This window comes from Phalangium opilio, unplaced genomic scaffold, assembly GCF_054372755.1.
Source record: "Phalangium opilio isolate 3A_F unplaced genomic scaffold, DU_Popi_V2 ptg000329l_1, whole genome shotgun sequence".
NCBI classification, from domain to species: Eukaryota; Metazoa; Arthropoda; class Arachnida; order Opiliones; family Phalangiidae; genus Phalangium; species Phalangium opilio.
Window position 1 is genome coordinate 7,546,742 of NW_028324226.1, and position 22,815 is coordinate 7,569,556.

General features: G+C 37.7%; 2 protein-coding genes and 1 long non-coding RNA gene across 10 annotated transcripts in view; 1 reads left to right on the forward strand and 2 right to left on the reverse strand.

The window, feature by feature from the left end:
* The window catches only part of LOC149610608 (potassium voltage-gated channel protein Shaw-like), a 519,915-nt gene that overhangs the window by 463,710 nt on the left and 33,390 nt on the right, over positions 1–22,815 (reverse strand).
* Positions 1–22,815, reverse strand: part of LOC149610624 (potassium voltage-gated channel protein Shaw-like) — a 227,563-nt gene that overhangs the window by 33,153 nt on the left and 171,595 nt on the right. For all 8 annotated transcript variants that reach the window (XM_089859341.1, XM_089859339.1, XM_089859337.1 and 5 more), the window contains 3 exons: positions 13,854–14,393; positions 12,597–12,806; positions 12,271–12,484 (listed from right to left, as the gene is read on the reverse strand). In XM_089859341.1, the coding sequence (XP_089715467.1) occupies positions 12,271–12,484; positions 12,597–12,806; positions 13,854–14,393 (964 nt within the window). The remainder of the gene's footprint in view (positions 1–12,270; positions 12,485–12,596; positions 12,807–13,853; positions 14,394–22,815) is intronic.
* LOC149610625 (uncharacterized) lies at positions 18,884–21,411 on the forward strand. 2 transcript variants are annotated; one of them, XR_016376737.1, is made up of 4 exons: positions 18,884–19,215; positions 19,367–19,754; positions 19,801–19,934; positions 20,004–21,411. It is a non-coding gene; the product is annotated as an uncharacterized LOC149610625 (long non-coding RNA). The 2 variants fall into 2 exon arrangements; XR_016376736.1 differs by having other exon boundaries at positions 18,903–19,215; positions 19,367–19,532; positions 19,816–19,934.

The window sequence follows — 22,815 nt, forward strand, 5'->3', positions numbered from 1 at the left end:
AAAAAGTCTTGAAATGTTTCATAAAATATTAGAAATAATATTAAATGGTACTTTTGAAGTTGAAACAACAAATATCTTTAAAATGAAAATATTCTAGCATTCAAATTCATCATAGTTGAAGATCTTAGTGATGGGTTTTATTAAGTGGGATTTTATGGTGGGTAAAACCCAATAAAATCCGCGGATTTTTTTGGACTCTGTTATTTTTAATTCGAACCCTGCCTATAACAGAGGTATATAACAATTCTCTTGGAGAAAAGTGTACCACAAAGCGGGATAGTTGCAACATGATTCTTTCGAACATCAGAACATTTGGAGCAATGTTACTAAACCGAATCTCATACGCGATAAATAGTTCCCTCATCATTACTCTATTATAGCGCTTAATTATTTTCAAGGCGAGCTTGTGGATTTTCGTCTCATGTCAAGACAATCAAGGTAGTGATCGTGCGGGGAACCCGAACCCGACCCGGGAAGTCGGGGATCCCCGGTTTTTTCCAACCCGACCCGACCCGGCCAATCAATTTTGAAGTCGGGTTTAAAAAAAATCGGGGTGGACCCGAAGTAGAGGCTAGGCTATTATTGACGGTCGCGCTTTGTGATACAGTAGATAGGAACTCAAATCTGTCTCGAGGCTTCGAAAGCCAGTAGAAAACTGATATATGTCGGCAATTTCATGGTCGTCCGTCAAACGCCAATGTATTAATTGTGTGTTAAGTTGCGAGCAATTGATTTCGAAATTGAAAAAGTGGTAGAAGAGTTTCACGAGTACCAGAAACCCCTTTCAGCCACTACCAAAGACATAGGACAAAGACAATTTGGAAACTTCACAGATGGAAGTTGCGCCTGTTCTGGGACAATTAGTTACCCCAATCCCTCCCACGACGTTCTATCAGATAGCAATGTTATGGCAGATTCACCTACTATTGGATTCACTAAAGCAATGATATGGCAGATTAGCCTACTATTGGATTCACTAAAGCAGTGATAACTTGGAACTAAATTACAGAAAATAAATTCCTTGCATTACATAGTACATAGTTACTATGTATAATTTTTTAGAATATGTTAATTACATTTATATTATTAAAAAGGAAAACCCCGACCCGACCCGATTTTCCGGGTTTTTTTCGCAACCCGACCCGACAAAAATCTCACCCCGTACGATCACTAAATCAAGGTTTGTGGATTATTGATGAGGAAGCAGTTATAGAATTCACCTCACGGTGCGATTCCCACCTGAAGTTTGATGAGATGGAAAGCAAGCAAAAAGGGTAAGCCTGGGAAGAATGACGTCACATAACTAAAGTATTAAGAGGATACAGAGTGTCATCCTTCTTCTATTATACCCTTCTGCCTATATCAAAATTAAATAAACATTGTGTTTGACTGAGGCTTGGACTCGGAGTTACGGGGACTATGGGGGGATGAAATGAGTTTTGAAAAATGAATTTTATCCCCCATGCCTCTTTACCGGAACGAAACCTAATCATGTTGTTGCGCGTCTTCTTGGGTGTTTTCCGCGAGCTCACAAGTAACACCACGATTAGTTTCTAATGCGAAAATACCCAAAGAAAACATCTTTTAATCAAATTCATCAGCCTGAGAGAAATTGCATTGTGTAAACTGCGCCTTTTGCGCATTATTTGCCCCTAAAAGAGCTAGAGCTTTTAAAAAGGCCTATTCGACAATAATTATCTTTTATTTTTTGACAACAAGGTAATCTACTTCACCTTGTTTTGCAACCGGGGCATTGTAATTTTGCAGACTGCTGTTAGGGTTAGTCTAATTCAGTTTGCTCAATAGTCGATTTCCGATCATGAGCAAACAATGCAATTACGTAATTCCGCTAGTGCGGAAAGATATTAGTTTTCTAATGTTGGCTACTATCACGCGCAGAATTAACCGTTAGTTTTATATGCGCGCGCGATGGTATTTCTCGAGAATATAAAGAACGTGGACTTTAGTTTTTCAAATGTTTTGACCCTAACGGTTGCATTCTGGATTTTAGCTGTTGCAGTAATAAATTCTATATCTTTAATGAAGTTAGTCCTGTAGTTATTGACCGCGAAACGTCTTAATAACATATCAGAAGTGGGATAATTTATCAACGCTGAACATCATGCAAACGCCGAATGGAAAGATATAATCTTCGGGACAGTACGAAACGTAAAACCAAAGAAAGACTCGAAAGGGAAAAACAACAGACTTCGGATACTCCTCGAAGAAGCCGACCGAATCAAAGTCAACCGAAAGAATTATTAAGTGAGCCACTCCGAAATCTGAACCGCGAATTGAGGCGTATACATCTGAATTTTGACGAAGCTGTTGCTGAAAACTATCCAAACATGTCGGACAGTGACCACGAATCAAACAACGGAGATAGTCAAGTAATGGGAGACGTTTTACTAAGCGATTTTGGGAAAACCATGAAAGAAGCTATGGCTGCAGCGATGCAACAAGCTATGACCGCTGTATTGGCTATTCCGCAAGGAAATCCCGTACCAAATCAACCGAATCAAGCCGAACATCATCATTGGGGAGATGCCGGAAAGCTTATTCCGATATTCGACCCCGTAGCTGTACCCCATCAAACGATTGATATGTGGATTACCAAAGTAGACGACGTAGCACTCACTTATCAATGGTCCGATCAAGTCATCGTACACCATGCTCTACCGAAGCTTCAGGGCACAGCCAGAACCTGGTATGAAGGATTGTCAACAATACGTTATACGTGGAACGAGTGGAAGGCACAATTGCGGGAATGGTTCCCCTCCGTGCAGTCAGCTCAACAACTCTATCGAGATATGGAAAAACGAACTCGTCAACTGAATGAACCTATCGAATCATATTACCATGACAAAGTTGCTAAGGCTCGTGCCTGTGGAATGCAGGAAGCAGCAATGGTAGAATACATTGTCACTGGGTTGAACGACCAACAACTGATAATGGCAGTCAGTAATAGAGACTATGCTACGCCACCCGAATTATTACGGAGTATCAAGATGCTAGAAGAACGTCTGCGTTTATCAAGATCATCAACTGTCAAAAATAAAGTCATTACTACAAAAGAAGGTCAAACAAGCCGTGGAATAGAACCAAGCACGAATTTACCGCAAGTTGAATCGCCCAAAACGTCGGGGAAAAAGGAATGGCGTACGAAAAGAGATCCCTACTTTAACGAACAAGGCGAAATCAGGTGTTTCAACTGCAACAACTATGGACACATATCCAGGGAATGTACTCGTCCGTCTAAGCGAAACCGATTCACCGACGGCAATAAACAACAGTTTAGTGAAAACAGTGGCCAAAACAAAAATACTAACGTAAAGGCTCTGCATCACGTAGATGATATGTTGGATAAGTCCGACAAGAACGCAAAATATTTTAAGAACGCAGTAATTAATGGAAAAGACGTTAAGGCTTATCTCGATCTCGGAAGCAAGTGCGTTGCTCTTCGGAAAAGTACCGCTGATGAGCTACAATTGGAATACGAAGCTCCGCCGGAAGGATGCATAATTGGAGGATATGGAGCAGGAAGCACAAGGCCTGTTGGAATAGTCACAGCCGAAATTCAAGTTGACGAAGCCAAAGCCGTAGTACAAATGCATGTTGTACCAGACGATGCCCAGATAATTCCAGTTATTATCGGACAACCTTTCACCGAACAAGAAAATGTCACCATTGTTCGCCGTAAAAACACTGTGAGACTTTTCATGGAAACTCACGAAAACGAAGGCGAGGACGAATGCCTAATGAATCTCCAAATTCCGGAACTACCCAAACAGAAAGTAAATTTATGGGCCAAGGAAGCATCCGTAATTCCAGCTAATTACATTGGATTCATTGAAATGTACACCGACAAAACATCTTACCGTAATCAAGATGTATTAGTTGAAGCTCAGTTACGCGATCATACAGGAAATGAACACTGTATTCCTAGAAGTATCATTTCCGTTGATGGAAACGGCAATACAGTATTACCCATTGTCAACATATCCGAAAAAGATCTTGTCATCAAACCGAACCAAAAGATGACCAGAGCCGAACTATGTTGCCTCCTAGGAGAGCAAACCGAATCAATTACCGATATCCTAACAACCGAAGTCATCACATCCAACCGTAAACCAATTACCATTGAAAATGTAAACATAGGACCGAAAGTATCAGCACTGGAAGCCGAACAACTTATGTTTATGATCAACGAATATCGAAATGTATTCGCCGACAATCTTTTGGAACTGGGTCGTACCGATCTTGCGACAATGAAAATCGAATTAGAATCATCACAACCGATAACTTATCGCCCGTATCGATTATCACATTCCGAACGTGAAAGGGTGCGAGTGAAAATTTCTGAATTAAAAGATGCCGGAATCATCGTAGATTCAAACTCACCTTACGCTAGTCCAATTTTGATCGTCAAAAAGAAAAACGGCGAAGAACGAATCTGCATAGATTATCGTGCTTTGAATAAACTGACGAAAAAGGACTCGTTTCCTTTACCACTCATTGACGATCAACTGGAACGATTACATGGAAATAAATACTTTACCAGTCTGGATATGGCATCTGGATATTACCAAATTCCCGTACATAAGGATTCGCAAGAAAAGACAGCATTCGTAACACCCGACGGACATTATGAATTTTTAGCTATGCCTTTTGGGCTAACTAACGCACCATCCGTTTTTCAACGATTAATTCATCACGTATTGGGTCCCTTGCGATACACCATTGCGTTGGCGTATATGGATGACATTCTAATTCCTTCACAGACAGTTCGTAGTGGGCTCGAACACTTACAACAAATATTTGAAGTTCTACGAAACGCAAATCTAACATTGAATTTGAAGAAATGTTCCTTTCTGCAAAGTGAAATTGATTACCTTGGATACGAGATAACCGAAGAAGGGTTGCGACCAGGCTCACGAAAAATTGCTTGTGTAGAGCATTTCCCGAAGCCTACGAATGAACACGAATTGAGAAGATTCCTTGGGCTCGCGAGTTATTTTCGAAGATTTATAAAAGGATTTGCATTGAAAGCTGCACCCCTATCGTCCCTTCTCCGAAAGAATACGACCTGGATATGGGGAGAAGATCAAGAAAACGCATTCAAAAACTTAAAAACCGAATTAGTCGAAAGACCAGTACTTGGATTGTACAATCACAACGGAAAAATTGAACTCCACACGGATGCTTGCCAAAATGGGTTAGGAAGCGTACTTCTTCAGAACGGACTAGATGGGAAACTTCACCCTATTCACTACGCAAGCCGAGCAACAACTGCCGAAGAACGCAAGTACCACTCTTATGAATTGGAAACACTCGCTGTAGTATGGTCACTTGAAAAATTTCGTCCGTACCTACTTGGAAAATCATTCAAAATCGTCACGGACTGCAATTCGATGCGCAATGCTTTATCGAAGAAAAACTTAGTTCCGCGCATCGGCAGATGGTGGCTCAAGATACAAGATTTCACTCCTGAATTTGAACACCGTCCGGGGCTGAGAATGGCTCATGTGGATGCTCTAAGTCGAGCACCATTGGAAGAAGCTGAAGAAACTGAAGCAGCGAATGGACTTGAAATTTTCCACACTGAACTATCATTTGAAGATTGGCTTATAACCGCCCAACTTCAAGATCCCAAGATTAGAACAATCAAAGAACAATTGACGAAGAAAACAAATATCACAAAAGACGATGAACGCGTGCGCAAAGAATTTGTTGCCGTGGAAGGTCGAATATTTAAACGAATAGTCAATCCGAAAACGAAAGAAACAAAATTGACGTGGGTCGTACCTGCTCGAGTACGTTGGCAAATTGTCAGAAAATGCCATGATAACATGGGACATTTCGCCGTAGACAAAACTTGCGCTAAGGTAGCCGAAGATTACTGGTTTCCAAGAATGAGACGATACATTCGAAGATACATCTCGTCGTGTCTCGAATGTCTGTATAGGAAACAGCCCGGTGGGAAAATACCAGGACTGCTTCATTCTATTGACAAAGTCTGTATACCGTTCCACACAATACACATGGACCATTTGGGCCCTTTCATTAAAAGCGTAAGAGGAAACTCGTATCTCATTGTTGTGGTAGACGGTTTTACAAAGTTTACGTTACTTCGTGCTGTACGTGACGCTGGAATGACTCCCGCATCCAAATTTTTGGAAGAAATAATTGGAATTTTTGGAGCTCCGACGCGTGTTATCACCGACCAGGGAACATCATACACCGGCCGAACCTTCGAAAACGTATGCAAATCGGCTAACATCATTCACATTAAGAATGCTACAGCTACCCCAAGAGGTAATGGTCAAGTCGAGCGCTTCAACAGAACCATCACACCAGCTATCGCTAGTCTTTGCCAGCGAAATGACGAAAAAGACTGGGATCAACATCTGATCTACGTTCAATGGGGCATTAACAATACTGTTCATAAAGCGACCGAATCAACACCATTTTCGCTTCTCTTCAATTATCAATCGAACAGCCCCGCAGGCGACATTGTTACACCAGCCGTACGAGAAACATTCAACACCGAAATTATGGCGAAACGCACCGAAGCCATACGAAAAATTAGAGTCGATCAACAGAAACAAAGACTGCGCTACAATGTTAAGCGAGCAGAGGCTCCCAACTTTGAACCTGGGGATATGGTTTTGGTGAAAAAGGATCCAACGTCAACTGGAGACCCCCGGAAAACCTGTCCAAAGTATAGAGGACCTTACGTCGTGACAAAGAAATTGAACTACGATCGTTACCTTATTGAAGACTTGCCAGAAATTCAACGAACACAAAAAGCTTACAGAAATGTAACTTCAGCCGATAAATTAAAACGGTACATTATACCGGAAGACAGCGAGGGAGATTCATCTGCGAATGAAGATGATTACTGTACTTCGCCCGTTAATACAATAAATGACGAACCATCTACATCCATCACGACCACCGAAACGGATAAGGAAAAGCCTATTCTACGACGATCGCATCGACAAAAAGGATGCCAGACCGCTTGCAAATTTCACTTTTAAATTTTGTTTAGTGTATTAAGAGAATTTTAATTTGTTAACAACTTTTCGAAAACTGTAAATTATCCAGGAGGTTAAAATTGTAGGATAGCCGAGTGTTGGCTACTATCACGCGCAGAATTAACCGTTAGTTTTATATGCGCGCGCGATGGTATTTCTCGAGAATATAAAGAACGTGGACTTTAGTTTTTCAAATGTTTTGACCCTAACGGTTGCATTCTGGATTTTAGCTGTTGCAGTAATAAATTCTATATCTTTAATGAAGTTAGTCCTGTAGTTATTGACCGCGAAACGTCTTAATAACACTAATCTCTTCCCGTAAATCTTCGAGCAGACGCCATTTTTGGGAAATATTACCTTGCTGAAAAGATATATTATTGGCTATTCTCTCTCTAACTTTCACTGACGAAGGCTAAAAGAAATAGGAGGTTACACACTTTTAGTTTTTTATTTATTTTTGCTAATATTAAAGCAGGTTTGCTTCCAGTAGCGTTACCTCCTAGTAATTATTCCTGTATTCAGACTAATTATCACACATTAATATTACTAGCAAATCTTCGCTAGAAAGAGGCTTTCGATATTGAAATACCCAAATAATCACGATTTTATATAGGAAATATATCCATATACTGGCATCAGGGATAGATGTAATTTTAGAAGCAGGAATTGAAAACGGTTAGTATTCACTTCAGTCCGACTCATAGCCCAGTATAAAGCCCCTCCCTCCAACACGTATCGAAAAGTTTAAATTATCTTATTGGCTCACTTAAACTACGTTTTGATGACGTTGCTGACGGGGACGGCGAAAAATACGTAATTCCTTTTTACCTCTGTCGCTATGACCCGCCTCTTCTTTCATACCTTCCCTCCATCCCGGGGAAGGGGGTCCGGGACTTAGATGCGCACCCACATTATTCTGTTCTCCATTCCTGCTTCTAAAATTACATCTATCCCTGCTGACATCAAAAATAGACTCTAATGCTAGGCTCGTTAAGTTTCTTCGATTCGCATTGTTTGGTAACGCAATTGTTGGCGAACGAAGAGTTAATTCGACTTAAAATCGACACCAATATAATCTGCCTCTTCTTCCAAAAATAAGCATCTACATTTGCGCGCGTGTCTCAATTATTTACTTTTTTATCAGTTTCCGAAGCCATTAAACTTCCTAAGAGCTAGAAGCCTATCCCTTCAATTGCTTTTCTCGATTTTTTCTTTAAGATTCTGTCAATTTCGAATGCATTTCTTTAACAATGAGTGTCTGGAGAACTTTCGTTTATTAGAATTAACGCTCTAGGGGTACAGTACGACTATTTTCTTCGTCCCTATTTTTACTTTCTTTATATTGGCATCCATTCACTTTTACAAAGGACTAATATATTTCCAATAAGTGTCTGTCTTTTTCATGAAAAAAGTCTATTAAATAACAATAGCACCAAAAATGAACGCAAAAAGTCTGTGTTTACTCTTCATTGAACTAATTTGGCTAAGGATGTAATATTGGGTTTTTAAATCTAACTTTTCTTAATGAAGTGGTCCTAAGAAAGTTGAAATACAGCTCTGGAGTAATTTGAGACTCCTAGCTTTGCTTTTCTGCTATACAATTCTTATTCAACCTTATTGTGGAAATAATCTTATATTTTCGATAACGTGGGAGCCGGCGCAGTCAAACTCTTTTGCACATAAATGTACTTCATGTGTTGATGCATTTTAAAATACCCATAACTACGGTGAAACCAGATTGCATTTTAATTGCTTAAATGTGTTACATTATGGCCGAATCGGTTCTCAGTTCCACTTAAATTTACTTTTCTAATTCAAGTTCAAAAATAATTTGATCAACTTCATTACATTGATGAAAATTTTCGGAATGATAAAATTCTAACAAAACATTTCCCTACATTACCCTAAATAACCCCGTACCTAGAGATGTAAAATGATCGTAATTTTTAAAAACTTTTACCGAAAAATGACCGCCAAATTACCGAATAAAATTTTGAAATAACAATAATTACTGTAATTTATGGTATTTTATATTTTCACAGGCTTATAATTACCGAAAAGTTATCGGTAAATTACCGATTAAAATTTTGGAATAACAAAAATTACTGTAATTTATGGTATTTTATATTTTCACAGGCTTATTACCGCAGTAAATTACCGAAAAATTACCGCTAAATTACCGATTAAAATTTTAGAAGAACAAAAATTACTGTAATTTATGGTATTTTATATTTTCACAGGCTTATTACCGCAGTAAATTACCGATTAAAAATTTGAAATAACAAAAATTTGCGTCATTTATGGTATTTATATTTTTACACGCTTATTGCCGTGGTAAATTACCGAAAAATCATCGTTTAAAATAACAAAAATTACCGAAATTTATGGTATTTTATATTTTCACACGCTTATTACAATGGTAAATTACCATTTTAAATTTACTGTAAGATATAAATTGGTATTTTACGCGGTATTTGGTAAATTAGCGGTAATTTACTGACGGTAATCTCTACCCGTACCACGTTGTTGTTAAATATCACTCAACAAAATGGAGGCAGATTAGGTAGACAAGTTCATAATCTGAAACACTGTCGTTTTGTCAACTGTGTTTGAAACTTTGAACAAGAGTGTAAAACCCACCTTAGGAACACTTCCACTCTTCCTGCAATGACATGACGCGTTGTTTTTGTGACGTTTTATTGGGTAAAGTGCTTATTTTTTGTTATTAGCAAGCTAGACAAATCTAAGAAAATTCTTAAAATATGCTTTTAAAATTTGAATGAAATTGGATAAACCAATGGTTGTTACAATTTCATTACCTGAAAAATAGCTTTTATTTCATCATTGCATTATAACCTGATTTTCTCACTGAATAAGCGAGGCGTCAGATTATGCGAGGAGGAGGATGTGGTGTTTTATCCACTATGGGACCTCCTGTTTTGCTTCCATTCCTATTCATAAGGGGCTTACCCTTTACTTCGAGCCCTGGCGCTTCCGGGCATTGATTCTCGCTTCCCAAAAGACCGTAGTAAAGTCTCAAAGATGCGAAGGGATGAAAGATAAAGAGGGTGAGGATGTGAAGGAAAACGGGAGGCGACCAACTCTGACTTCTATAGAAGACCCGAGCGAAAGAAGGAAGAGTTAGGTCTGCCAATTCTTCTTTTTCATATTTTATTAGATTTTTTTTTCTAAAGCCGATTGAATAAGCGAGAAAATGGTAGATGTCATATTCAAAGTCTTCCGTGGGCTGTTGGGTAAGCCAGAGACAAATACTAAGATGGACAGCAACGGTATGAACTATTTGAGCTCAAATATTCGAATAAATTGTAATTGAAATATGCTTACGGTATCAGGAATAGATGTAATTTAAGAAGTAGGAATGAAGAACAGGAATCTGGGCGCGCGTCAAAGTCCCGGACCCCCTTCCCGGGACGGTAGGGTATGAAAGAAGAGGCGGGTCATAGCGACAGAGGTAAAAAGAAACCACGTATATTTTTAAAATATTGTCCATTGCAGGGAAAACGTAAACTTCACCTTTACTAGAATGAGTTTATACCATATAAAATTTTTGTTTGAGCAAATTTCCCCTCCCCCATTTGGCATCCAACCACCCTCTTACGGAAAAAAATTAACTCATTTTCACTCCAAAATTAATAGAGTGACATTAATATAACGTGACCTGACAATTTTAAAACAAGGTTAAACATGATTAAAACCTTAGCGAAAGACAGAGGGTTTCATGAAAATATTTTAATTAGACGTATTGTAAACAAACTATGCCAAATAAACTTTGAAACTTTGAAATCAAATAATGTTTGCCCATGTAAACAATCATAAGTCAAACCAAACGCAATTTGAAATTCAGGATCAACGAAGGTAAGTATGATGTAAAAATTAAGAAAGAGGTTACTTGTCAGCATTAGCAGGTCATATTATAAAAAAAACCCTAACCATAAAATTGATTTTACGAACGTAGAAAATTAAATCGTGCTTGACAAATACATAAGACTTAATCTAAGAGAATCTTTAAACATAAAAAAAAATGCGTAAGAAAATTAGCTCTTAATCGCGACGGCAGGCCGAGAACTTTCATTGGTGACCTTCGGAGTAAAGAACTATACTTAACGCAGCAAGGGTATATATATACGATACAAATATTCAAAAATAAAATCTTCCCCAAAATTCAAGCCATATGATGCGTCTGTAAGACGCGAAACTCATCTTTAAGCGACTTTTGTTCGCGTTTTGACCTTTTATTTCGTATTAAAGTTATTATTATTATTTTAAAAATTTATTACAAACTATATTTGTTTTATGAACTGGATACCATCCCTTCCTCTATAAGGGCTCCAGCAGGCCCTTAAACAAAACTGAACTTGACAGCGCGATAAAAATTATTGCTCAGAGATGGCATTGCATTTGAAAAAAACAAAAATCATTAGTCCATCTGATTACTAGTCTCTGGATAAACTTGGGTTGAAGAAACTGTTCTGGGATTTAGAGAATTTCATTTTGCCGATTTTTCTCAAACTTTTTGCGTCGAGGGATTAGTTTTCTTAAAGTGATTAATTTACGCCTCTTTCCACGTGGACCTAATTGACTTTTTCAGTTTTTTCTTTCTTTCTATAAATAGTAACCCTTTGCTCTCAACATTCTAGTTTTAAGGAGATTGAAATTCAGATTTACGATTATCGAAAAGTTTTAGCTTGGATTCGAAATGGTCCATAAAAAAGCCTAGTTTGATCCGCTGAGGTGTGTGTTTACCAATTAAATTGCGTTGTTTATGACGTCTTGGGTATTTTGATAACGGTATTTGGTACATTTTTAAAATAACTTGAACCGGAATCTCTAACTAATATTAGGGCCTCACAAGGGAACAACCACATTTCGCCACAGACTCCAGTTCTGAAAGTTGTGACTTAAAACTTGTAAAAATTTCGAAACCGAGTTCAGCCAAGAAGAGAGAATTCAGCTACGACCAAGACGCAGCTTTCCCCGGTGGTGAGAGTAGAGATTGGAGAATGAAACTAATGAACTCGTTCCCAGTGGAGGGGAGGGAATGTATAAACAATGACCTCGCCACGCCTTGGGCTGTTCAGATTTTATAAACACTCGAGGGCGAGCAATATGACTGATAAAATCTTACGCACATTAAACTGAACCACTGAAGAAATTATTACCTTGTGGTGCGATGCATGCAAATGAAAAGATATGTTTCTTGTGCACAACTTACCCGTTTTGGCCGCGTAGTCTCTGAGTACCGCTGGCGGAGGATGTTTGATGGCGTTCATTCTCCGATGTTGCATTCCGGGTCCGGCACCCGGTCCTCCGACTGGTCCCCCTAATCTGCTTACACCTCCTGGACCGGCTATTCCAGCTCCTCCTCGTATTCTCGGTTGTTCCACTGGCATCACCCTCCTACGTTGCTTGGGTAACTTTTCTCTCGCCTGGCAATCGATACGCGCCAAAAAGATCATCTCGTCAATGCCCTTTATAAAGTTCTAGAGCGACGGCAGTCGTGGAATGGGTACGGAATAGAGACAAGCATTGGTCACTGACCTGAGTGTGCGAGTAGAAAAGAGTAAAGTTGGAAACGATGACGGGAACGGGTAAGGCGATAGTTAAGACACCGGCTAGAGCGCACAAGGCACCCACTAACATTCCCGCGTAGGTTCTAGGCACCATGTCCCCGTAGCCCACCGTAGTCATGGTGACGATAGCCCACCATAGACCCTCCGGGATGCTCGTGAAGTCGTTCCTGGGATTGGCCTACAATTAATTTGTCTACTGTTAGCGCAGGATTTAACCTAAACACTTTGATTTGGACCAATAACACACAATGTGCATACATTCGACGCGGTAGCTACGCTTTGTCTGAGAAGCAAAAGGCAAACATAGAGAATATGGAAAAGGGAGTTGAAGTTTAAGTGTATCTCTGATTTTTAAGGTAAGGTGTCGATTTTTGGAAAGTGGTTTAAAAGCAATGTTTTCATCTATTCCTGTTTTATCAAAATGTTTCGAAGATATGACAATACCAATTTGGTTCCGGACACTCAAAAATTAGGAATAGGATGAACATCTTTAAAACACGAAGACGTTCTTTTACGTGCCTTGGAAAAAGCTAATCTATCCCTCTTCCTAAACTCTCTATGATTGTGATATAACGCGAAAATTCATTTTACGAATGACATGCAGGAGAGTGGAACATAAAACACAAATTTATAGGATACACTTTTGTCTTATTCTGCATTTGGTCACCGCAACCCGAGATATACTGTTTCGTGCATCTATGACGTTTACAAATGCATCGTCGAAGTTTAACAATAGATTACTGTATTGGCTTTATAAATAGGTTGTATTGTTCTATTCTCGGTCAAATTGAATAGGTCTGCACTTAATCCGGCCTAGAAATTGCTTTTAATTCAGTAGAACCATAAAATGTCTCCGGTATCACAGACAGTTGGGTTTGCTGTCGACATTTTCAAGACACCATACCCTACGGTATATGTTACAGGGAACTAAACGGATACTAGACTGATACGACATTTTAATGGCGGGACGTCCGTCGCTTACGTAATTTGAAAATTCGATCAGCGTTTCTCGTAGGTCCTCACCAACGCACTGTTATAGCTAATCGATAGTCAAATTAAATAGATGACTGAAGACGATAACAGTCTATTAAATATGTGTATCGTGTAAGAGCGAAATTACTGTATAATCACACGAACTTTAAACTTCCACTGATGAAGTCGCGCACTAGGTTATCATTAAGGTTTTAGTGAAACTAGGGGTGAGGGAAGGACGTTTAAGGTTTACCTGTAACCTCTCGGCGTAGTAGACGAGGCTAGCGAAAATAACGATACCGAGGACGAGGAAGAAAACTAGCAAGAAAAGTTCTTTGGCGCTGGCCTTGAAGGTGTAAACTAAAATTTTGAGACCCCGGGAATGTCTCGTGAGCTTGAAGAGTCGAAGAATTCGAATGATACTGAAGAAGTCGAGTATATCGGCGTTCTCCAGGTCGGAAGCCAGCCTCTGGAGCAGCATGTCCGAATAGAAGGACATGGTGGCGATGAAGTCGATGACGTTGATGGGGTCGCGGACAAAGTCCAGCTTGGAAGGAGCCGCGATAAAGCGGATCGTGATCTCGAAAGAGAACCACGCGTTACACACGCTCTCGATGTAATAAAAAGCGTCGTGAGCTTCCGTTTTCGTCTTGTCCAGCGTCCACGACGTCACATTGGGCGGGTAGGAGATAGTCTTGTTCAGTATCTGAGGGACGCGCATGTTCGGATGCGTCTTCAGACAGAAAGACACGATTGAGACGCAAATAAAGAAGACCGAAACTACCGCTACTAACTGAAATAGACAAGAAAGAGAAAAAAGAAAAATAATCAATTTATTATATACCCAAGTTTACAAGGTAAATTAAACACCGAGTTTTCCAAATCATTAGGTATTGACCGGTACTATATGGCGTGTAAATGTTGTATCTATCACTATATAATAGTTCATAATCGCGTGTAAGGATCAGTTTTATAAGAGTTTGGATCACCGGAGCCACCGGACAAAGGTTTTGCTCTATATCGCGTTTTTTCCGCTGTTTCCCCTTCCGGTTTCTCGGTCTACTTGTTAAATTACGTAACTTTATAGCGTATCTACGTGGGGGGATATGAAATCCATTACAAGAAGTACGCATATCTAACATGCCATTATGTCATCTATGGGAAAAAAATCGTCTGGATACGTTCAACTTGCTTTGAATTTTATAAATTATAGTATTACGATAACCATCAGTTCTTTCAGGTTTACTAAATCATCCAACTATATCCTATTAATATTATAAACGTTGGATGTTTGTTACTCAATCCGCTTTAACTGCTGAACGGATTTGAGTGAAATTTGGCATGGATGTAGACTACGACATATAGAGCTATCTCAGAAGCCTTAGTGTGACGTCACCCATGCTATTTGCCCATAGAACTAAAGCGGTAGCAAACATGGCCGCCCACTGCCCAAGCTAAGCCCGTGACGTTTTACCTAGGCACTGACTTCACAACTGAGATAGCTCTATAGGATACTTTTTATCCTGATGGTTTGTTTCCGTCAGTTTATTTCGATGTTTGTGAGCTATTATCTCAAATTCCTATTCCCACTTTTTCTTCTTTCATACGTTTCCGTGGGAGCATTTCAACGTTTTCTAGTACATTCCTTATTGACGTTTTTACTATTAACATTTCAACGTTGTTTTTATTTTCGAAGTGTATTCTCTATTACGTCGAACCAACCTAGGTGATTTTTTATTTCAACATATAGGATACTTTTTAACCCGCCCAGTAGTTCCTTTACTTTGTTTCCGGCTGTGTTTCTTAGACCTAAGACCATTAAACACGTATGACTGGAATGATAAGCTAAAATCCCCGTTCTTCTATTGGCATCGCCTGCCGTCGCCCCTAGCGGGAGAGTCCCGAAACTTTTCAACTCAGATTCATAGATCATGTTATGGCTATGGTTTGAGTCGAAAAGTTTCAACTTTGGTCTCGGCGTGGCGCTCATGAGGCGTTGCTCTAAAAGAACGTCGAGTGGTATCTTCATTCTAGTCCATCTGTGTTTAATGGTTTTAGCTTAGACTGCCGTTCTATTCGTTTTGCTATTCTGATTTTGTTGTTTCCCATACGATGACGTATATTATTATTATATATTTATCTTTATTTATTCTGTACGTTTTTGTTTTATTAGGGGTTTCTTTGACTGCCCTTCTATTCGTTTTGCATTTCTGTTGTGTATCAGGTTTTCTTTTTTCCTTGCAATATGCAATTAAAAATAAAACAAATTCCACGTGAACGAAGTCGCGGGTAACGCGTAACGGCTACTTTATCATAAATTTACTGGAGGTTTTGGTCATGCGCCTCTGAATAATAAATTCTGTAACCACTTCTAACAGAAAAAAGTATTAAAGCAACACAGGAAATCCTCGTCTCCGTGTCTCTGTTGAGTAAGGATGCAACTTTCGCGATGTGCATGGGCGGTTTCTTTAGTAAGCTCGCTGTTCTTGGGTCATGTTGACGTCAACAAAGGGATATTATGACACAATAAGAATTCCCTACCTTTGCTCATGTACAAGTGCATTTAATAAAAAGTCTATGCTTTCCATTTAGATGTTCAATACTGCCCATTCTTGCACCCCATCTTTCCCCATTGCGATTTCACACAATTTTAGAGAGTTTGAAATTCCTCTCTCAAGTTTTCGAACTTTAACATAATGACCCGTGTCATCTACCAATACAATGTTCTTCCACCCAGGGCTGAAGTTCCTCTATTAAGAAACACCTTTAAGGGCCCAAACTACAGTATCGGATAGTTTCTAAATCTGTATCCTGCCTTTTTTTGCCATCCATCTAAACGGTATCCCAATCTCCGGAGCGAAACATTGCTATTCCGGAGGATATATAGAAGGTATAGATCGTTATTGGAGACGCGAGCGATGAGCCTACGAAGGGAATAGCGTGGTTCGATAAAGATTATCTAGTTGGGGTCATGTCGATTACCAAGGGTTTGAAAGAAAGGGACGGAATAGAAATCTATCGGAATTCTTTCGGGCAAATTTGGAATCGACGAGTATCGCGAGCTAAGCATTCGCGCGGCTTCCCAGACACCAAGCCACAAAAAAGAGAAAAAATGTTTCTTCTTCCTTCTTCTTTTTCTTTTAGAAGATATAAAGGGTGGATATAGAGTTCATCCCAAAATGTGTGAGGTACAATGAAGGGAATAGCACGGTTTCAAATCCTGTTCACACGTACAACAAAAATCTAACAATGCTCCAAACCGAAAGTAACAGATGGATGAGTTATTATTTCCTCATTATGACAGGTAAAAATAAAATATTGAGAAAAATGGCAAACGGTAAAGGTTTGCGAGCACTTATGGGTATAAATAAATTTTGAATTTCGATGATTTCGTGATTTTTAACAATATCTTTCTCGAGTTACACTCAACCACTACACCCCATAAAACAAGCCTAAATGTTTCATCTAGGCATGTCTATTTCAGATACAAAGCACGTCATCTCTGCAAACTGAATATTCAAATCTATGGCAGGGCTCCATAGAAAGAATAGCCCCTTCCAAAAAGTTTGACTGCCTTGTGCATCTTGTTGTTTATGTTCTTCACGCATGCGCACTTGGAGCTAAAAAACGTCCTATCTAGGTTTTGAACTAGGCTATGCCGGCAAACTACTTCCTGTTTGTAGGAAGAACTGAACTGACTCAGACTAAGAACATTTTTTCAAAACTTTTTGGAAGGGGCTATTGGGTTTTAAGGAAAACTTCCAGCTAACTTCTGATAAATCATAGAAAAGATTACCAACGCTCCAGTAGCATATGTATCCTGAGGTCTGCTTAGCAAATTTGGTTTTGGATTAAAGTGATATACAATGTGTAACGTAGGGGCGGGGCCTATATCAAATAGAACTCTACTGGGCATGCGTGAATTTCGTAGCATTATCAGCGCATTGGGAATGTGTATCGGCTTTTCCGTTGAATCTATCCACGGTTATAGTCACGTGATATCACCCCGTCATTACTACAGGAAATAGTAACACTTCTACTTCAAAATACAGTTCTTGAGACGCACCTATACATAAAGCATTGTGTATACCTTTAATATTTGCGGAAATTATCTTGTAGGAGTCTTATTGAAGCTTATTTCTTTGTTTACACTACGAAATGTTTTTACCAAAGCCACATTAAGAACTATGATTTTTTATAAAATAAACTTATTCTAGTTAAATTAAATGTCCGCGTGGATTTAGAGTGTGAACTGGTCCTCTTTAGAGGAAATCTCGTTAAGATAACAGGATTGTACGTTTAACCTCGCTGCTTTTTCAGAATGAGATGAACTGTGGCGCGATAAAGGACCAAAAATGGTAAGAAAGACGAGTTGGGTTTGATTGATTGCTAGCGCCTTTCCCACCACTAAGATCTTCCCCTTTTTTCTTGTCTTGCCGAGGCAATTTCAACCCATCTCTTTTTATTTTTTCTTGATGGTTAAGGATGAAGAAAAAAAAGCTATCGCTATTTCAAAAATTTATTCCTTTGTTCCATAATTTCAGTCTAGTTCCTCTGTTCTTTTAGAATCTTCCGCCTTTGCGCAAGGCCTACAGAAAACGCGAAGTAACAGCCATAAGATACGTAGAAATGTATTAATGAAATCGAATTCGATTTCTCATTTACAAAGTTTAGAACTTATCTCAAACATCGCGTGGGTACAACGATGTTTTTGCTCAATATCTATACATCGGAGAAGGGTAGTTATTATTTATCGATTGATGGAAAGAAATATACTGATGGTGTTTTATCTCGAATGCGTTTTTTCATGCATTGTTTGTGGTTCTTTCTGATGTGCTGTTTTTACAAGCATTACTCTACTAGTGAATTTGCCAATCATCATTGTTTTGTACATGTGTATTTTAACCTACACTGTTCGTAAAAATTCTTCCATTTAGTACCAGGGAGCCAAGTCTTAAAGGGTTATGCACAGACCAAATTACTTTCCTTATTTTCTGATTAAAAGAATTGTATTTTGTCATGAGTTAATTCTACAGGGCCGGTAGGCCCTTGTAGATATGACATGACACCCTTCCGTAATGTTAAAAGAAAATTCACAGTTTTTAGGGTTAGCGTCCCATAGAAAAAGCATTAAAAAATTTTCGGTTTTTTAAGGCAATTGTGGCAGGCCATACGGAAAAAGTATAGCGAAGTTAGTTTTCGGAATACTCCTAAATTAACAAGCATTTCTTAAATGGGAAACTTACGTGTTTCGATTATTAATTAATGAATTCTAATTTTTGTAATTTAACTAATTAAGATAGTACGTCAAAAAATTACTTTTGGGTCAGAAGTCAGCCTAACCTTATAGCGCGCTTAAACCTATTTCTTCATTTCGTTCTCGTTGACAACTAGAAGGGCCTAGGTTTGTGGGTGCTAACAAGTTACGTTGACAAATTTCAAATGTTGGGTTTCTTGCTGATTTTCCTAATTTCTTAGCAGTAGACCCTAACCAATTACTTTGGTATTTCATCCGAGCTTGAGCACCTTTATATGTATTTTCTAATTAACTGTAGCACCCTTAATAAGAAATACGTCGTTATCAGGTCGAATTTTCGTCTAGAAAAGTAATTCAGGTAAATAATTACAGTTAATAGAGGTTTTTATATCATTTAAAGTAAGCTTTTCGACGTTCTTTACGGCCAAGGCTTAAGTTTTAGTTTGTCTATGTAATATAGTGTTTATAGTGTCTTTCCTTTTAAAGATTATAAGAAAGCTTATTTCCAGCACTGTTTTGGATTGGAAATTTGGAATTACAAAAATACGCAGTCTGCTTCGATTCATGCTACAAATCCTAACCCTAGGGCCTAGGTTACCGTTTTACGCTACGTAACTTAATACTGTATTCATCATGACTGTTTGTTGGCGCTTCAACATTCTCATTTGAGGACAGGTATACTCGGTTTCATTATTTGTTAATCTCACTAAAATGCTACTAATTGTGAAGGTGTGTGATATAATTCCTGAAACTAAACCAATGTAGAGGACCAGATTATTCGTTAAAACAATTTTGATCCTATTGAATCAGTCATACTGTGATGTTAGTCATGTTACGTTATCATTTTATAAACTATTTGTTACCAACAGTCGATTGTTTAATTAATAAGTAACAGTGGTACTGGTTAATGCAGGAGGACAGTGTCGTTATATAATTTAATTAGTGAAATAATTTTCAGGTTTACAACACAGATTCTCTCAACGTAACCACGTTAGAAACGGAGGGTTACGTTGTTTGCTATTTCCACAGTCCACATTGCCGTTTCTTTATTGGTTTAAATTGCTATGAATTGTATAGGTATTTGATTTAATTACTGGTATTCAAGCTAAACTATAGAATAACATCATTCATTAACATATTGTATAGATAATCTTTACCACAAACCTAGCACAGGATAAAAATTGAACGCAATGTGTTGGAAATAATCAAAAACTCCTCTAAACATTAGAATTAAGGTGAATTAATTGTTGAAAGTCATTTTATAAGCTTAATGAGCACTGACGACAAGTTAATTTCAACGTAATTAAGTATAATTAACGTGAAATTAAACCCCAAATATACATTTTTTGGATGAAAACTCCGATAACTCTTAAATGATGTTCTTGATTAAGATTGTATCTACCCAAGCCGTTGGTAAAGCCCCATGTTTTCTCTTTCACACTCAATCTAATTTAAATTATCTCCAAAGTACCTTAATAGGCGCGAAATTCAAAAGTTTAGCGTAAAATGAGAATCGAAAACTCCACTAAAAATTGCAATTAAGGTGATGCATACATTTAAACTCATTTTATAACCTAAATGTACACTGCCAAAACACAATCCTACGTTAATTTTAACTCAATTTAATATAATTAACGTGAAATTAAACCAAAATATACATTTTTGGATAAAAGCTCAAATAACTTTTAAATAAACTGTTTAATTATGATTAAAACTACCCAAGCCATTGGTAAAGCCCAATATTTTCTATTTCACACTTAAGTTAATTTAAATTATCTTTAAAGTACATTAATTGCCGCGAAATTCAAAAGTTTAGGGTACCATAATGATGAATATATGGCAAAAATATTAAACTGCACTAAACATTGCAATTAGGGTAAAAAAATTCAAATAAATTTTAAGCTTAATCCACTCTCACGAACCACGCTCAAATTAAGATTAAAACCTCACAAGTTTTTCGTACAGCCACAGTAGTTTCCTATTTCACTTTCAAATTAATTTAAATGATCATTAAAATATATCAAAAGCGCATACTACTTGTATTATAAACTAAATCCACACTAGATTAACAAGATAAGCCGTTAAATTAAACTCGATCAAGTATAATTAATGTGAAATTAACCCAAAATACGAATGTTTTGGGTAAATTCATGGATACCTTATAATTAAACTAACAAATTAAAATTAAAACTACACTTATCTTTCACCCAGCCTCCACTTTCCTGTTTAATTCTTACGATTAATTAAATTGTCATTTAAAAGCATTTTTCCCCATTTTGAAAAGAGAGCCATTGAAAAGGAGCGATATTTAAAAGTTTTGGGGCAAAATAGTGATAGTTCCGCAAGAGTCAAACAGTCACGCCTCTAAAGTTTGCAGCTAGGGAGAATTTCTTGTTCAAACTCGTTTAATAAACAGAAATAAGACTAGTAAAAGAAGATAAGCCGTTAATTTCAACTTAATAACCATATTTAACGTGAAATTAATCGAAAACAATACGTTTTTTGGGTAACTTTAGATAAATCTTAACTGAAATAATAAAATAAGATCAAACTACGCGAGTTGTTCTTTCAGCCTAAATGTTTTCCTATTTAACACTAAAATTAATTACATTATCACTATAATACATTAATGGGCTCCAAATACAAAATTTTAGGGTAAGGAATGTGTCAAAATGAAACTTTTCCATTTAAATTTTAATTAGGCCTGTGCGAGTCCAGTTTTTTAGGGTTCGAGTCGAGTCTCGAGTCCTTAAAAAAGCTCTCATAGAATCTCGAGTCGAGTCTTTTAATTGGTATCGAGTCCTCGAGTCCTTAAGTCAGCTTAAGAACTAGGTTTCAAGTCCAGTGTCGAGTCCTGATAATTTATGGCAAGCATAATAATATAATATAATTTATGGCAAGTATAATTTAGTATGACATCTCCCGTTGGCAGTATTGGGGGTTTTACATATAGGAAGCTGTTGGTCTGATCTCGACCAGGCTTGGAAATAAGGTTTATTTCTGAACTAGTCCGCCGGACCAGTGACCCCTGATGTCTTAAATTTGAAACTGGTCCCGGAACCAGTGACCCTTCCCCTATTTATTTTTCTACTGGTCCCAGGACTTGTGGTCGTTTTCTCTTCTAAAAAAATCTCTCTCAGCTTAGGGTTGTATACACAACTGGACTCATGGAGTCAAAATTTATGTTAAAATGAAAATAATTAAAGAGGTCCCCATATCAATTTTTAATAAAAGTAGGAATTAATAAACTAGTCATTGGGACCAGTGACCCTCACGTTTTGAATAAAAAAAGTGGTCCAAGCTATTAATAAACTGGTTTTTGACCTGTAAACCTGTCTTATTTCCTAGCCTGGATCTCGACAACACTGTCCATATTTCAAATACCGTCGTTTTTAAACTTCTTTAATAAATAAAGTACAACATTATTTGCTTATCGAAATCAATGTTTTTGAATATAAGTTAAATGTAATTAACGATACTTAAGTACTTCTTTAAGCAATTAGAAATAGATCAACCCCAAATGTATGACGGTAAAGCAAAAATAAAATTATTCAAATTTTAATTACAAAAAGACTGAAGTGACAGATATTATAAAAAAACGTCTTGGTTTGGACCAAGGCCGAAAAAAACAAACGATATGTGTGAGGTTTATCATTTGACTGAAGTTCAGATATTGCAATTGTTTTAGTTATTTTTATCCATTTAATCCTTAATCAATATTAAATTCAATCAAATGATTTTACTGTTAATCGATCTAGTCCCTCTAAATTAATTGAAAAAATTACATATCTACGCTTTTTCAAGAACAATTACATTTTCCGAAAACATTTTATCATGAAATTAATTATTTTGAAGGGATTTCGTGTCGTTGCTCACTAACTTGTAAGCACCTTGACGGGCATAGTTTTAATTGTTGCTGGCTTAACAAATTTTCAAGTTTGCACCAAAAAAGTTTAAA